Source organism: Chelonoidis abingdonii, chromosome 4 (assembly GCF_003597395.2).
Source record: "Chelonoidis abingdonii isolate Lonesome George chromosome 4, CheloAbing_2.0, whole genome shotgun sequence".
Taxonomy (NCBI): domain Eukaryota; kingdom Metazoa; phylum Chordata; order Testudines; family Testudinidae; genus Chelonoidis; species Chelonoidis abingdonii.
This window is the reverse complement of record NC_133772.1, coordinates 122,190,853-122,208,623: the sequence shown is the minus strand read 5'-3', so window position 1 is coordinate 122,208,623 and position 17,771 is coordinate 122,190,853. Positions and strand designations below refer to the sequence as shown.

At 40.8% G+C, this 17,771-nt stretch overlaps 1 protein-coding gene across 5 annotated transcripts in view; it reads left to right on the top strand.

The window, feature by feature from the left end:
- The window catches only part of TTC7B (tetratricopeptide repeat domain 7B), a 336,047-nt gene that overhangs the window by 219,162 nt on the left and 99,114 nt on the right, over positions 1 to 17,771 (top strand). For all 5 annotated transcript variants that reach the window (XM_032766516.2, XM_032766515.2, XM_075065637.1 and 2 more), the window contains one exon: positions 16,113 to 16,229. In XM_032766516.2, the coding sequence (XP_032622407.1) occupies positions 16,113 to 16,229 (117 nt within the window). The remainder of the gene's footprint in view (positions 1 to 16,112; positions 16,230 to 17,771) is intronic.

Sequence of the window (17,771 nt, the reverse complement as noted above, 5' to 3'; positions counted from 1 at the left end):
CAAATGTATTATCTTAATTGAAAACTCTGAAATTCTTCCTGGCCCATGGAGATTTTTTCTGAGCTACACTATTTCAGGAGTCAGCAGTGGAATATGGAGCCCTTTATTTTTCCCCAGGTCAATAATGGCTGCAAGTCATATTCATTTAATGGCTGCAAGTCATATTCGTTTGATGACTGTCCATTATCCTAAGTGAAATGAGTTGTTGTTCGAGTGCTTGTTCGTGTCAATTCCATTCAGGTGCGTGTGTGCCCTCACAGTAGCCGGAAGATTTTTCCCCGAGCAGCATCCCTGGGGTTGTCCTGAGCACCCTCTCGAGTCATGCCTTAATAGCACTCAATAAAGGGCCCTGCCAATCTGCCACCCCCTCAGTTACTTCTTACCGCCAGTGACAGTAGCTGGATCTTCCCCTTGCTCTTGCTTCAGCATGCAGCTTAGCAGTACTTTTGGTTTTTGCTGTAGATAGATAGTTCTAGTTGGTTAGTATAGCATAGTTAGTTCACTTACAAGTTTCAGTTACGGGGGGTTCCCCCCCCACTTGTCACTGGGGCAGGCTTTGATCCCCGGGCTTCAAGATTGGGGGAGGGATAGCTCAGTGGTTTGAGCATTGGCCTGCTAAACCCAGGGTTGTGAGTTCAATCCTTGAGGGGGCCATTTAGGGAACTGGGATAAAAATCTGTCTGGGGATTGGTCCTGCTTTGAGCAGGGGGTTGGACTAGATGACCTCCTGAGGTCCCTTCCAACCCTGATGTTCTATGATTTGCAAGGACTGTGCAAAACACATGCCTAAAAGTGACTCCCACACCTCCTGTTTATAGTGTCTGGGGTAGGGTCACCAAAAAGACTGCTGCAAGATCTGTCAGGAATTCTGACCGAGAACACTTAAAGAGAGGGAGCGGCACCTTAAAATCCTCCTCATGGAGAGAGCTCTTCGATCTCAGTCAGACCTAGGCGCCGGGTTTCCCAGTTTCTTTTTCAGTGCTCCGGTGCCATCTTTGAAACATCCAAGGAGGCTCGGCACCACCATGGAGCCTCTCGGGCACTCCAGCCCTCACGGCCACGAGTGGTCCCTTCAATCGGACATCGTGAATTCAGTCTTCTAGAGGTGGAGATTTCCCCAGATAGACCTCTTCACTATGCAACACAACAGGAAGTGCCAGCAGTTCTGCTCCTTCTAAAATCATCCCAGGCTCCAGCGCGGACACATTCCTCCTCCCATGGGGAGATTGTCTCCTATATGCCTTTCTGCCCATACTGCTCGTTCCGAAGATACTCCTCAAGATCCAGAGGGAACAAGCTCAGGTCATCTTGATAGCTCCAGCCTGACCCCACCAGCACTGGTACACATCTCTCCTAGACATGTCTGTGGAAGCTCCAGTCGCCCTGCCGCTTTTCCCAGACGTTCTGATACAAGATCACAGTTGTCTCCAACATCCAAACCTCAGGTTGCTGCACCTCATGGGGTGGAAGCTCCGTGGTTGAACCTGGTGAAGCTTTCCTATTCAGACCAGGTTAGACAAGTCCTCCTTGGCAGCAGGAAACCCTCTGTGAGAGCTACCTACCTTGCCAAGTGGAAGAGATTTTCAGTCTGGTCGGCACAGCGCCATTCATTCCAGATGCTCACCTCAGTACCGCTTATTCTGGACTATCTCCTCCATTGAGGCAGCAAGGACTTTCAGTGTCATCATTAAGGGTTCACTTGGACACCATCTTAGCCTTCCACTGGGCGCGGAGGCCCCAATTTCTAAAAGATCTCGACAGGCTACACCCTCACGTCCGGCAGCCTGTCTCGGCTTAGGACCTCAACCTGGTCCTTTGTAGACTCATGGGACTGGTCTTTGAACCCTTGGCATTGTGCTTCCTGTTCTACCTCTCTTACAAGTCATGTTCCTGGTAGCGATAACCTCAGCCACGAGGGTGTCTGAACTTAAGGCCCTAACATCAAAGTCCCCTTACACCGTGTTCTATAAGGACAAGGTTCAGCTCAGTCCTCATCCTGCTTTCCTACCAAAGGTTGTGTCGCAGTTTCACATCAACCAGAACATCTTTCTTCTGGTATTCTTCCCTAAGCTGCATTCCAGCGGCAGGGAGCAGAGACTTCACTCACTGAATGTCCATAGGGTGCTAGTCTTTTACATCAAGTGAACAAAGCCATTCAGAAAATCAGTTCAGTTATTTGTGGCAGTGGTGGACAGAATGAAAGGTCTGCCTGTGTCGTTGCAATGCATTTCGTCATGGATCATATTCTGCATTCCTGAATACTACAGCCTGGTGAGGATTCCTGCACCTCCAATCACTGCACACTCCACTATGGTGCAGGCTTAATCAACAGCATTCCTGGCTCAGGTTCCCACTCAGGAAATCTGCAAAGCAGCCATGTGGTACTACATTCATACTTTCACCACAAACTATGTGGTTATCCAGCAGGCCAGAGACGATGCGGCCTTTGGATGAACAGTACTCCAATCTCCCTGCAGTTCTGGGATGGCAGGGGCAACATGGAGCTCCCACTGCGAGCCAGGGGACCCACCAGTTCCCAGCAGCTGCTGTGGGTGGCAGGGGTCCACAACTCCAAGCCACAGATGGCCAGAGACCCTGGAGCTCCAAGCCACAGTGGGTGGAGGGCCTCGAGGTCCCCATTTTGTCATGGATATTTTTAGTAAAAGTCACAGACAGGTCGTGGACTTCCACATGACCTGTCTGTGACTCTTACTAAAAATATCCATGACAAAATCTTAGCCTGACTCGTACATCTTGGAGGAAGTATAAATATAAATGTAGATGTATCCACCTAGATCAGTTGTTCACAACACCCTTGGATGTATAAATAGGGGAGTAGTGAGTAGAAAGATGATTTTTACCTCTGTATATGGTATTCATAGGATGGATCCTGGAATACTGCTTGCCATTCTGGTGACCATTTTTAAAAAGGGTGTTGAAAAATTTAGTGTGTGCACAAAAGAGCCCCCCAAAATTATTAAAGGGCTAGAGAAAATGTCTTAGCCCTGGTCTACACTGGGGGGTGGATCAATCTAAGTTACACAACTTCAGCTACCTGCATAACATAGTTGAAGTCGACATATTTAGATCAGCTTACCATGGCGTCTTCACTGTGGTGAGTCAACTGCTGCTGCTCTCCCGTCGACTCTCCCTGTGCTTCTCACAGCGCTGGAGTACAGGAGTCGATGGGACAGCGCTTGGGGGTAGATTTATTGCGTCTAGACTAGATAAATCGATCCCTGCTGGATTGATTGCTGCCCACCAGTCCAGCGAGTAGTGTAGACATACCCTTACAGTGAGAATCTTAAAGAATCTCTATTATTTTATCAAAAAGAAGACAGAGGTGATTGATTAGTGTATAACTACTTCCATAGGTAGAAAATGCCAGGTATTAAAGGGCTTTTTTTTATCTACTGGAGAAAGGCAAAACGAGACCCAGTGACTAGAAGTTGTAGCCACACACATTCAAATTAGAAAGTAGGCACAAATTTTAATAGTGAGGTTGATTTAACCATTTGAACAAACTACTAAGGGAGGTGGTGGATCCTCCATCTCTTGATGTCTTCATATCAAGACTGGATGCCTTTCAGAAAATATTTTAGTCAAATGTGAGTTATTTGGCTCAATATGGGGTAACTGATTTAAATGTAATGGCCTGTGATACACAGGAGATGAGACTCGATGATCTAATGGTTTCTTCTGGTCTTAAACTCTGACTCTATCCAATACTCAGTTTGGCAGGTGTCATTTTAACGTTCAAAGTGGCATGTCCACAGCTTCATATTAGTCAACTCTGATACTTCAGTATACTAGACTGGTGTTCATCAAAAACAGAAGAAGATAGATACACCAACATTAAATTATACTGAGATGGAATATATTTAATTTAGTGTACATGTCACCTGATTTTTAAATTATTTAAGTTGCATCAATACTATCAAGCAAGTTTTGGCTGTAGGCTGCTCTAATTTACGACAACTGGCTATGTTCCCTAAGTGATCATGCATCAGCTGTGAATTGGCAGAGTCAAGCTTTGATCTCCCTGCACTAACATGGTGCTGTCTGCCTTTGGCAAGACTCCCTAAGCTGGGATGGGGAAGTCAGTATAAGAGTTTTGTCCGCTGCTTTTATGACATGAGAGTATTCCTGCTGGGGAAATTTTCAACAGCAAAGCTGCAACCAGAGTCTGGCCCTTTGCTCCTTCCAGGCAGGGCAAAGGGGACAGAACTAGAGCAGTTGTTGCTCCATCTAACATATTTAGAAAAGAAGGTATTTTTTTTCTAACTCGTGTTTAATGGTGGTGGTGAAAAGAATTATTAAATATGGTTACTGTCCATTGTGAGAGGTGAATAGGCTTGGAAACTGAACTCCTCCTTACAAGTGGACACATCAGAACAATAGTCTGACCTGGTATAATACAGGCCAAAAAAACTCACCCAGCAATCTCTGCATCAAGCCCATCACTTCTCCTTGTGCTATTGCATAACTTTAAAGAAGATACCTGGTTTTGAATTTAAAGTGATACAAAATCTACCACATCTCTAGGTAGATTGTTCTGAATGATAAATTACTGTTACTTTGAAAAACATGAACTTATTTTTAATCTGAATTTGTCTAGCTTCAGCTTCTGACCATTGGATTTTGTTATGCCTTTCTGCTAGAATAAAGACAGTATCAGAAATCTTCTCTAAGTAGTACATAGACCAGGGGTCCCCAACGCGGTGCCTGTGGGTGCCATGGCGTCTAAGTGTGCTCGCGTACTGGCCGGCGGAGGAGCATCTGCCGAAATGCTATCAACAAGCTGTGTCATCCAGAGGCGTCACCACCAATTTTTGGTGGTATTTCGGCAGTGATGTCTCTGGATGACGCTGCTTGTCGGCAGCATTTCGGCAGTGACGCCTATTGACATTGCCCCTTGGCTGAATTTCAGCGGATGCTCGTCCGCCGCCATGGTCCTTGTCGTCTGGCGGGTGCCATAAGGTTGGGGACCACTGACGTAGACCTTGATCAAGTCACCTCTTGACCTTCACTTTGATAAACTAAACGTATTGAGCTTCTTTAGTCTCACTCTAAAGCTTGTATTCCAGACTTTAAATCATTCTTATAGCTCTTTCCTGAATACCTCCAATTTTTCAACATCCCGTTCATAAATGTGAACACCAAGACTGGACGTTTAATGATTTCACTAATGCCATAGACAGAGGTAATACCAACTCTTAAACTCATGATTGATGTTCACTAGCTTATATATCTGAGCTTGACTTGTGTTTGCTTAGCTAGATGTAGCATTGCACTTGGGAACTCATGTTAATTGTTATCTGCCATGATTCCAAGTCCTTTTCAGTGTTACTGCCTTCCAGGGTATAATCCCCCATCTTGTAAGTGAGACGTACATTCTTTTTTTCCTGGGTAGGACCTTGCATTAGGTTGTATTAAAATGAACATTCTTCAAATGCACCCACCTCACGAAGTGATCCAGGTTCCAGTGTAACTCACTTGTCTCCAATATTATTTACCAGTTCACCAATTTTGATATTAGCTGGAGATTTTACTAGTAATGATTTTATATTTTCTTCCAGAATATTGAAAATATACAATAGCACTGAGCAAAGAACCCATCCCTGTGGGACCTTACTCAGAACACCTGTAATGGATGGCAATTCTCCATTACAATTACTTTTTGAGGTCTTTGAGTCATTTTTACCTCACTTAATGTGGGCTAGATTGATTTTTGTTTAATGTTAATTTTAATCTAATTAAGAGATATGACTTACAGAAGTTTTAAGTATATTATGTCAAGAGTATTACACTTTATCAGCCAATCCTGGAATCTCATACAAAAATTATATCATGTTTGTCTGACAGGGCATATTTTCCATGAAAAATATTGATTGGTATTAATTATGCTACCATCCTTTAATTCTTTACGGATTCCGTCTCATATTAACCTTTTCGTGATTTTGCCTCCAATCACTGTCAGGCTAACAAGCCTATAGCTTCCCAGGTCATCCCATTTACCCCTCTCAAATATTAGCGCAACATTAGTTTTAAACAAGTTATCTGGCGTTTTCCCAGTTCCTTCAAGATTTCTGGCACTTTCCAAATTGCCACTTACTTGTGGGACTAAAATGGAACATCTTTTGCAGTAGATTATGCAGCTCTTTATAATGTGATAATTTGTCTCCATTCTTATGTGCTTTGATCAGTAATGAAATAGTTAACAATAATGACATTTAAGTTATTCTTGTAAATGTAAGCTACCATAAACATTAACAGGGTAGTTGACAACTCTCAAAACTATTGATTCAAACTCTGCAAACTCAGGCAGACATTATTGTGTTGGTTAATGTCTTACTTATGGGGCTAATATCAGATGCTGGGCATTTCATACCTTTACCTGTTTTGGGGTAGAATTTCACAGTTCTCCCACTCTACCCCAGACACTCTATCTGTGTCAACCACATATTACCAAACAGGCCTAGCTAAATTTTGGCACCTGTGTGATTTTCTCTTTAGGAATATGTGACCAATGATATAGTGACCTGCAGTCATCTTAAAACAAATAGGTTTATTAGCCCCTGGAGCAAAACTTTAGAGAAAATGAGTTTTAGAAAACCCAAACACATATTTAGTCTCATCTAATCTTATGATTCAATGCAAGCTAAGTTAAATGGGCTTCCCTCTTGAGTTAATGGAATAGAACAGACCCAACTTGCATCTTTTTAGGAAGCTGAGGAACTCTTGGGGCCCAACCAGCAAATCAACCCTAGTTGGTTTCCTCCCCTCTCAGGACCAGCCTTTTCTCAAAGCCCCAACCTGCTTGCGTGTGTCTGAGTCCGATTGCCATATTGCTTTCTTATAGACTTTGTTACAGGGCCTAGGTGTGAAGTCTTTCTTTTTTCCCCCAATGCCCAGTCCAGCCCACCTAAGAGAATGTCCCTGAGATGATTGCTCCATTGTTTGGCAATTAGGTCCATTTAGTCTTAATGGCTTGCGGTCATTGGTCTTGTGACTGTGGAGGATGGTGCTGAAACTGTCTGCTGCCCTTTAATATTCCAGCACTCCATCTCAGAGACCCAGTACATAAATTATATGTTGGGGTTCAGATCAATACTCATCTCAGTTACATTCAGTTCATGTTTTGAAGTTTTTCTTCACAACCGTGATAGCAAGAGATTTACTTTATAATAACCATTTAAAAAAAATGAGATTTTGGAGACCAAGGTGGAAAGCCTCATCCCTCCCACTAAACAATAAGTATGAGGTCACCTACCCAGTGCAATGTGATCCAACTCAAGATTTGGTTTGTAGAGTCTTTGTTAATTTTTTTTTTCATAAACTCAAGATTTATAAGGCACCCTACTCTCTTCTGTACTGTTTAAATAATTATAAAATCTTCAAGTGATGGTTTAAAAATAATAATGCTATAGCGCGGTTAGGATTACTTTTTTTAAATTTGCACTTTTACCATTTAACATACTGGTACTTCATTTTTAAAGGATAGCTATTAAATTGCATTGTCACTGCCAAACAAATCTGAATAAGAACAGTCAATTTATTGTCTGAGGGAATGCAAACTAAAAATATGATGGAACATGTGTTTCTCTAATGCAGTAAATATTCTTAGAACAGTATCTTCACATTCTTGAGGGATATTTTTTATTCTTTTTAGAAAGGGATCCTCTCCCGGCCTCTGTGGGCCCAAAGAATCCCTTTTTGTTTCTTCCCAGCTGATGTCATCCTCAAGACCACCCCAATGATGTTCTTAGTTCTAGTTGAAGAGTAGTGGATTGAGATTCTTTTCTAAACTCATATATATGGCGCTGTTACTTCAACTCTAAAATTCTCTAAAGAATAATACAGGACACTCCCAGCCTTTGAGTAACAGACTTGACATGGAAATAAATCCCAGATCCCTTGCATTTGTTGGGAACTCTTATGCACTAACTACACAACCAGCATATCATCCTATAAAATGGGCTTTAAAAGAAACATATTCTGAGTAAATGAAATGTTTGTGGTCTATTTATCTGTTTTTAAATTCAGTCTAGATACCGTTTCCAAGCATTCTACATAATCTCAGCATTCACAAAGTTGTTGTTTTGTGCATCAGTATAATTTTTCTTATTCAATACCGTTAATTAATATACTTTTCCTACAACCATATGAAAGTTGGAGAGAATTATTGCCTTACTTTTGTTCTTTCCTAATCTTTTCCAGTTTGATACTATCATGTATTCATCATAAAAATGCTTTGCAAAGCATATTAAAGGTTAGCTAGATTAGAAATACAAACTGTTGCATTATTCAAAGAGACTATCTGGAATTCTGTAATGGTCTCATTTTTCAATTGTATAGAATGTAATACAAGAAAAGTCAGTTACTTTGGGGTACAAAATTACTTTTTTCATCACACAGTGAAGACAGGTACCTTTTCTTGAAATAGCTTTTAAATGCTAGTTTCTTTGAATGTGCATCGTTCTTTGTCACTTGCCAAGAATGGTTGACTTAACTCTGTGGCAACACAACATGACATTTCTTATGTTCTTCATGACCTGAATGTGGTAAGTACCATACAGAATGAAAATCAAGGAGTTATGAAACTCGAGGGCTCCGAGTACCATAGTAACGAGTGATAAATACCTAGTAGATAGGATCGAAGAAGAATGTGAGCACATTGGATTGTAGCATTTGAAGAGAGACAAGCAGCAGCTTAGTGACTTGAACCACTGTGAGCCAAATTCAGTCCTGTTTTATGCTGGCTTTATGGTGGAAAGTTTGCTTTGGAGAAGCTATGGTAGCTGGAGCTTCCCCTCTGGTAGCTCAATTGGTGGGATGGGTCTGGCAGGCCAAGGAGGAGGAGGCATGATTAGGGCTGCAGTATTGCTGTGTATTGAATCCTTCTCTCCTGCAGCCTCTCTTCCCAGTGCAGCCAGTAGGTGTGTAAGTCCTGCAGCAAACTGACTGCCCCCTTCCTTTTTCTCCTGACTGCTTCCTATCGAGCTCTCATGCTTCATGAATATTCATGACTGGAATTGTGTTGTTCCAGTCATGTTGTTTGAAGGCAGCTAAGTTCTATCCTTATAGATAGAAAGCTTTTCTCAATATCTGACTTAAATCTTTCTTGCTGAAAACCATGCTGATTATTTCTTGTCCTGCCCTTTGTTGACATGGAGAACAATTGATCACTGTCCTCTTTACAATAACTTTTTATGTATTTGAAGACTGTTACCATGTGCCTCCCCTAGTCATTTCTTCTCTAGACTACGTGTGCCCAGAATGACATTTACCTTTTTCTCAACAGCATCCAGTATTGCCAACCCATATGATTTTTTTTGTAAGTGACAAGATTTCAGAGGATACTAGAGCTCAGCACAACTCTACTCCCTTCTTCCCCTCACTCTTCCTGTGATAAAGATGAACAGGAGGGTGCCTCTGTTTGTTTCCCCATCCCCTTGCAGCTCCTGGCCTGGGAAGTGTATGAAGAGATTAAGAGTTCCTGGAGCCGCCCCCACCAGCCTGGGAAGCAGGAGATGGGACCCTATTGCAGCCTCACAGGTCTGGGTGAAGGGGTACAGAACTGTAGTAAAAGCAGATGTGAGGCTGGGGATGGGGATTGAATTGGTGGGTTGTGGGACTGATGTGGACACAGTCGGGCAGGATTAATTGCTGGGCAGGGGCAGGCAGATGTGGGGGTGAGAGCTCCAGCAGTAGGGGCCAAAATCACCTTACCCAGTAAATGTGGAAGAATGGTCAAAGCTAATTCTCTCCCTCCCCCCCACACACTGGACACAGGCAGGAGGATTCAAATATCAAAAGACAGACCAAAACCACAACATAATCTTAAAAAAAGAAACACTCCATGATTTCTGGGCCAATCTCGTGACTCTTGGGGTCTAACCTGATAATTGTTAATCTCTTGAGGGGTCTGGCGCATGACTTTTAATCTCTTGAGGTTGGCAACACTGAGCATCAAACTGTTGGCTCATGCTTAATTTGTGATGCCCTATACCCCCCCATACACCCCAGATCATCTTCTGTAGTACTGCTACTTAGCCAGTTATTTGCCATTTTGTATTTGTGCATTTTATTTTTGCTTCATAAGTATAGGACTTGACACTTGTCTTCCTTGAATTTATTTAATTGATTTCAGAGCAGTTCTCCAATTTATGAATCATTCTGCCATGGTGATTTCTAAGGTGGGAAGGAATGTCCCTGTGAGATTTACATCCAGGATTTGCAGGGCTGAATCCTGAATGTCCTGTCCATAATTATAAGCAGTGCAACATATTTAGCTCCTGGGCTTTCCCCAATTCAGGAAAATCCCTATGGAATTTTGTTTTCACAAAAAATGAAAATTGTTATTGAGCTGCCTACAGACTGAGTGAGATTTCTCTGATCCAAGTGCCACCAACTATCCCAAATTGTTAGATTTTTGTTTTTTGTATTTTTGGTGCCAACACTGCAAGTGAACCTCTTAGCCCCACCTTTGCGTCTTATTTTCAAAACAAAAGATTCTCTCCATTCAGACAGCTCTCTAGTTGTTCTAACCTTATGTCTGAGCTTTTCCATATTCATTTTATTGTCTGGAGGTATCAAACTAAATCCAGCTTGCTGTCTGCGTTTAAGGAAACTGTTCATATATTTTATTTCCTTTTTGATTTAATCTATATGTAGAGGAGTGGACTCATCCCTGCAGTGCCTCCTGCTGGTGACTCCTGGGAATTAGCTCATTCCAGCTCTGGAGCGCCCTCTGCAGGCCGGTGATCCGCCTCTCCTGGCCCCTGTGTCCCTTCCTAGACCTGGTGCCTTTTTACCTGGGGTGCTGCCCCCTAGCAGTAATCCCCTCAGTCTTAGGGTCTCCCCTCCCCAGGGAACCCCCACCCACTGTTCCCACCTCTCCTCAGTATAAAGCTACTGCCAGTCATCGTCTAGCCCCCACGCCCTGGGGCAGACTGCAGTATCAGCCACTCATCACTGGCAAGGTTGAGTTTGGACCTGCAGCCTTTGCCTACCCCTGGGCTGTCCTCTGCAACCCCCAGTACCTGTTCCAGGCTGGAGCTCCCCAGCTAGTCTGCCTTTCCCCAGCCCTGTTCCACTCAGGTACTTTGTCTCTCGCTCCCTGCAGCCAGGCCCTTCTCCCTGTACAAACAGAGAGAGACTGTTGCTTCTGGTTTCCCTGGCCTTCTTATAAGGCCCTGTTGCTCAGTTTGGGGCGTGGCCTCAGCTGCAGCCACTTCCCCCAATCAGCCAGAGTTTTACCTGGCCCAGCCCCAGCCCTCTGCAGGGCTTTTCCAACCCCTTCCAGGCTGGAGCGGTTGGTCGCCCCGCTACACTATATCAAATATAAATTAACAGATTACCATCCATGATGTTATGTCTTTGCCTTTCAATACATTTCAATATATTTTTGTGCACTAATCATTTAATAGGGGGAAAATTGCACAAAACAGAGGACAAAGCAGTAAAAAGCAGCACAAGATGAGACAAGGAAATTCATAGATAACATCACCAAAGAAGCTGATGCTGAAAGAGATGTTAGTAAAATACTTTATCAAAACTCAGCAGGGTTCTAAGTGGCAAATTTAGACCAGCCAAGAGTCTGTTAAGAACAAACAAGGAAAAATCTGAACAACAGAAATAGAACGAAGAGCGTGATAGGCAGAATACTGTCAAGAGATAATCAGTGTTGCCATGATTTTGTCATTAGTCTCATGATAATTATTGTTTTCCTGAAAGCCCAAGCTTCTGGAGTCAAGTGGATATGTGATTATTTCAGCCTTCATTCTTAAAGAGAAAGTAAGTTTCTAGCGCTCATGATTGTGAAGAACGTTTCCTAAAGTGTGATCCTAGTGCACCCTAAGGGCTCAAAAAGCAGAAGGCAAACAAAAGAACACCAAATCTGTTATTTTTACATGAAGCCAAATCTCATTATTTTTGGTGAGCCTGACTCTTGATTTTTAAACATTTGGGGCTGGCAGTACTGCTAAATGGACCAACCCAACAAGAAGCCTTTGACAGAGAAGTTAACACCCAAAGACGGTGTTGTAACATCTCACATTACAAACAAAGATGTGAGACTCAATAAAAAAAAGTTATCAGAGGGGTAGCTGTGTTAGTCTGGATCTGTAAAAGCAGCAGAGAGTCCTGTGGCACCTTATAGACTAACAGACGTTTTGTGGGTATTCACCCACGAAAGCTCATGCTCCAAAACGTCTCTTAGTCTATAAGGTGCCACAGGACTCTTCGCTGCTAATAAAAAAGTTAAAACTTGGAAAACTGCCAGTGAAAACCAAGTCACCAGCAAAGCTTGTGAAAGCTGGCATGTGTTAAGAATGAAGCTAAAGAGTCTGCTTTGACTGGGGAGTGGGAGGAACGCTACAATAATACTGACTGAAAGAACCCCCTCTGTTGAAGTGTACTTAGAGAGGGAATATTTATGGCGCTTAACATAGAAGGTATGCACAAGAGAGGTCCTGGTTGGGCAGTACAGATAGTGGAGCATTGTTTGTGCCTCACGTAGGAAGGATTCAGATTTAATATATTAAATCCTATTAGATTTGAGTGCCCTGCTTGTGTCTTTTTTTCCTAGTGCTCTTCAGTACTTGGATTTTTGTGTAGCAGATTCTGCTCTTATTTTGTTCAATAACATTCCTGATCAACTTCTTGGACTATGACATATTTACTCTCTGATTCATACACACTGCAATATTTTTTTGACCAAGTGAATTTGTGATTAAGAACTTTTGAAACCTACGATAAGTTTTTCTGTTGTAACCATTTAAAAAAAATCAAATACAATCCACCCAACTAGAGGACTTGATTTTTGTTTTGATGCCGTTTCTCAGGCTTGTTTCTCATTTATATCATTATTGTAATTCTCAACATTTTCCCAGTATGACTTCACTTTGCAGTAGTTTCAGGCTATTAAATCTCTTTTGTTCCATTGTTTTTGGCTCTTTTCTAATCAGTAGATACTTTTTGTCTTTTTTGTACTGTAGTTTACTGCATCTTAACATACCCATTCACCTGCTAAAGTATCTGTGATATCTATTATAGTTTTTCTGCTAAACTAAATTAGGCAGGAGCTTAGAGCAAAAGAAGTTTTGGAATAATTTTCATTTAACAAATACAGCCTGCCTGCTTATTTCACTTACGTTGGTTTAGTTGACCATCCCAGTAAGAAATTACAAGGGAGTTCCGTTGTTTCTTCATGCCTTGAAGTGACTATTGTGCCCTCCTTTTAATTGATGATTGCTTTAAAAAGGGTGGTGGTGATTTCATTTTCTGTTTCTTTACAATTTAGCCCAAGATTCTTTTTCAAATTTCATGGACATTTTACTGTGTTTTGTGTGTGCTATATTCTAAGATCAAGTTTTCTTTCCCATTTGCTTCCATTGTCATTACTTCTTGCCTACCTTGCAGGTGTTACTGCTACTCTTTCTTTTCAAGTCTGCACACTAAATCCTCCATTGTTCTCTGCATCTGCCTTCCTTTAATTCAGCCCACACCTTTTCAACACTGTATCCTGAGTCAAGTGTTTGAAAGCTGTTATTTAATGTTAATTAGAAGTTCTTTGTCAGTTTGATGTATTGCATATGACTTCTCTTAAGCTGTGTGCTCTGAACTTGTTTTTTCTATACCGTTTAAGCCATACAAAATCTAGATATCCACCGGTATTGTCCTATCTTGATTCTAGAGAGATTTTTTTCGGTCTGGTGCTATAGAAAGATAGCAAACGATGTTGTTTTTAATGCACAGATTAGAACTATGAAAGCCGACAGATAAAATATAGTCCAAGCAAAAGTTCTTAGTATTTGAATCTTCCATCAATACATTAAATCACATTCACTTTTATTAGTGTGTGTGTTTGTTAGCCTCTAAGGTGCCACAAGTACTCTTCGTTCTTTTTTGCTGATACAGACTAACACAGCTACAACTCTGATAACTGATAATGTTACTGAAATTTGACAGAGAGATAATCATGCATTAATTACACAATTGTGAATATTTAGAACTTCTATCTGAGGATCTCAAAGCACTTTACTGAATTTATCGTTCTAATGCCCCTGAAAGCTATTAAAGAAGTACTGTCCCCATTTTGTCAAGTATCAGAGGGGTAGCCGTGTTAGTCTGGATCTGTAAAAGCAGCAAAGAATCTTGTGGCAGCTTATAGACTAACAGACGTTTTGGAGCATGAGCTTTCGTGGGTGAATACCCACTTGCATCTGACGAAGTGGGTATTCATCCATGAAAGCTCATGCTCCAAAACGTCTGTTAGTCTATAAGGTGCCACAGGATTCTTTGCTATCCCCATTTTATATATCATGGAATTGAGTCAGTCACTGCAAGTGTAACTGATAGGGTGCCATGTTCTAACATAACATATATGAAAAATGCAGCTGAAAGGACATCTTGACATTTTGTGCAAAGGAGCAGTTAAAAATAGTCACCTTAATTCTTTTCTGTAGTAATTAATTATGATAGTAACATCATTTGCATCTATCCTTGGTTTCCCTATATGAGCCATAGTGCAAGATGCCATTTTGAACTCTGTTAGGAAACATCTTAAATTCAAATCAAACCTGAGTTTGACCTTCTCTTGATGACAACATAATGCAGAGTGAAGGTAGATTTTCCTTGTCACGCTCTCTTCCCTTTATCCTTTCTAATCCAATAGTGTCATTTCCAATATGGCCATTTCCAATTTTCCATTGTAGTTAACAAAGAAAACTTTTAAGTGCTGATCATTGTTAAAAGTAGTTATTATGTATGGCACTGTGCAATTTTCCTCTTTGCCAGAGTGATTCACAGTTAAGCTTTTAAAATTCTTTCACTTATTGTCTACCAGGGTACTTACCTACTACCTTGCTCCCCACCCCCACCCTCCCGCACACAAAAGTACTAGTCACAATCCCAACTAAGAAATGCAGCTGTCTCCTCAGACGCAATGTGCTTTTTTCACTCTCCTTTGGGTTGTACTTAACATCATTATATCTAGTTCTGTTCTGACTAATGTAATGTCTGACTTAAACCTCTGTAGGTGAATGTGCCTGTTTGGGTGCTCATACCCCACATAATGGAAGACCATGGTTTTCATCAGGATAGTGTATTGAAACACAAAGTAATATGAAAATATTCAATTCTGACTACACTGAGTTTCATTGTAATTGCCCTGTGACAATATCAAGTTTACAGTGTTGCTGTAGCCATGTTGGTCCCAGGATATTAGACAGACAAGGAGGGTGAGGAAATATCTTTTATTCAACCCAGAAGACCTCTGTGTAGCTTGAGAGCTTCTCTCTTTCACCTGCTGAAGTTGGTCCAATAAAAGATGTTACTTCACTCATCTTGTGTCTCCATCAAATTTACAGTATATCACTGATGGTATTGGTTTTCTAGATTGGTTTGACAATGATGATGTATCATAGAAATTGTATTCTGTGGTCAGATATTTCAGCCTTGTGTTTTTAGACATAAAAAAGAACACTAAACTTCCATCAAGATTGAAAAACAATTCATGAAGTCAAACGTACAGTGGTATATAAGATAAATATTTTGTACACCACAGTTCTCAAGGGTTGTTATACGTGGGTTCTATGTTAAATGTAGTCAATGTCGTCTTAGATCTTGGTGCTGATTTTGACACTGGAATGGAGCCCATATTGAGAATTACAAGAAAAAAAATAAATATAGACTCCCCTTTGAACATACAGTTTAATTGAAGAATGCCCCCTAGTTCAGACCAAGATATCTACATGAATGCAAAATTTTATGAAGATCAGATTTAATGTACTGTGTGTTTATGCTTCCACAACAAAAAATGAGTTGTATGTTACCATATGTTACTTTACAAATAGGGTCCTATTAGAATGATTTCCTTTGTATGTGATGTGTATGGTAAGGAAAAATACCTAAAGAATACAATTCCAGGGCATGGTGCTATAAAGTCAATATTTCAGATTCCCCTCCAGTTTAGTACTCTGTAGGTACTATTGGGAACTTTTGTATTCTAATTTTTTTTTTCAATTCATTGCAAGGATCTCTCAAATGAGATTAAGGGTTTTTGCTTCAGTGTGACTCAAAAAAAAAAATTTCCCCTTCTCTGTTAGATTGCTGTTTTCAAAAGCCAAACTGGAATCCCTGTGCAGAGGCCCGGATGAGGCACTCCTTACCTGCAAACATATGCTACAGATTTGGAAGTCCTGTTACAATCTCACTAACCCTAGGTAACATGCTAAAGAAATCTTGGATTTTGTCTCCTGATGAGTTTCAGTGTACTGAAGAATTCCAGTTTAATTACAATTCATAAATCTTTTTTCTTGGGTTTACTGCTAAGATGGTTCTTGGGATATATCTGGTCTCTATTTACAAAGGGTATTTTTAAATGCATTGCTCTACAATTTTGAGACAGAAGTGGGTGGTTAATTATAAGAAGTTTTATGATAATGAAAGCTGGAAAGGCCTATCTTAATTTTTATTTCTGCTTTCATAGTAGAAATTAGAGATGGGTGGGACTCATTAATTTCTGTTTTTCAAAGGGAAAAAGGGTTAAAGTCTGATATGTTTAATGTAAAATCAGATATTTACATGCCAGGTGCGCTAATGGTTCATATGTCCCATCATGCTTCAACCACCATTCCAGAGGACATGCTTCCATGCCGATGATGGGTTCTGCTCGAAAACAATCCAAAGCAGTGCGGACCGACGCATGTTCATGTTCATCATCTGAATCAGCAGAAGATTGATTTTCTTTTTTGGTGGTTTGGGTTCTGTAGTTTCCATATTGGAGTGTTGCTCTTTTAAGACTTCTTAAAGCATGTTCCACACCTCATCCCTCTCAGATTTTGGAAGGTGCTTCAGATTCTTAAACCTTGGGTTGAGTGATGTAGTAGCTGTATTTAAAAATCTCATATTGGTACCTTCTTTGAGTTTTGTCAGATCTGCAGTGAAAATGTTCTTAAAACAAACGTGCTAGGTCATCATCCGAGATTGCTATAACATGAAATATATGGCAGAATGCGAGTAAAACAGAGCAGGAGATATACAGTTCTCCCCCAGGGAGTTCAGTTACAAATTTAATTAACACACTTTTTTTCAACAAGTGTCATCAGCATGGAAGCCTGTCCTCTGGAATGGTGGCCAAAGTGTGAAGGGACGTACGAATGTTTAGCATATCTAGCACATAAATACCTTGCAATGCCAACTACAAAGTTCCATGCAAATGCCTGTTCTCACTTTCAGGTGACATTATAAATAAGAAGCGGGCAGCATTATGTCCTGTAAATGTAAACAAACTTGTTTGTCTTAGCCATTGGCTGAACAAGAAGTAGGACTGAGTGGACTTGTTGGCTCTAAAGTTTTACATTGTTTTGTTTTTTGAGTGCAGTTATTTAACCGCAAAAAAATCAACATTTGTAACTTACACTCTGACAATAAAGAGATTGCACTACAGTACTTCTTTGAGGTGAATTGGAAAATACTATTTCTTTTGTTTATCATTTTTACTGTGCAAATATTTGTAATAAAAAAATTATGTAGAGTGAGCAGTGTACACTTTGTATTCTGTGTTGTAACTGAAATCAATATATTTGAAAATGTAGAAAAATATCCAGACAGGTTTAATACATTTCAATTGGTATTCTATTGTTTGAGTGCAATTAAAAGGGCAATTAATCATAATTAGTTTTGAGTTAACTGCAATTAATCGACAGCCCTAATTATTCCTAAAATATAAGAGCCAATATCATCTATTATCTGGGGGGGGAGGA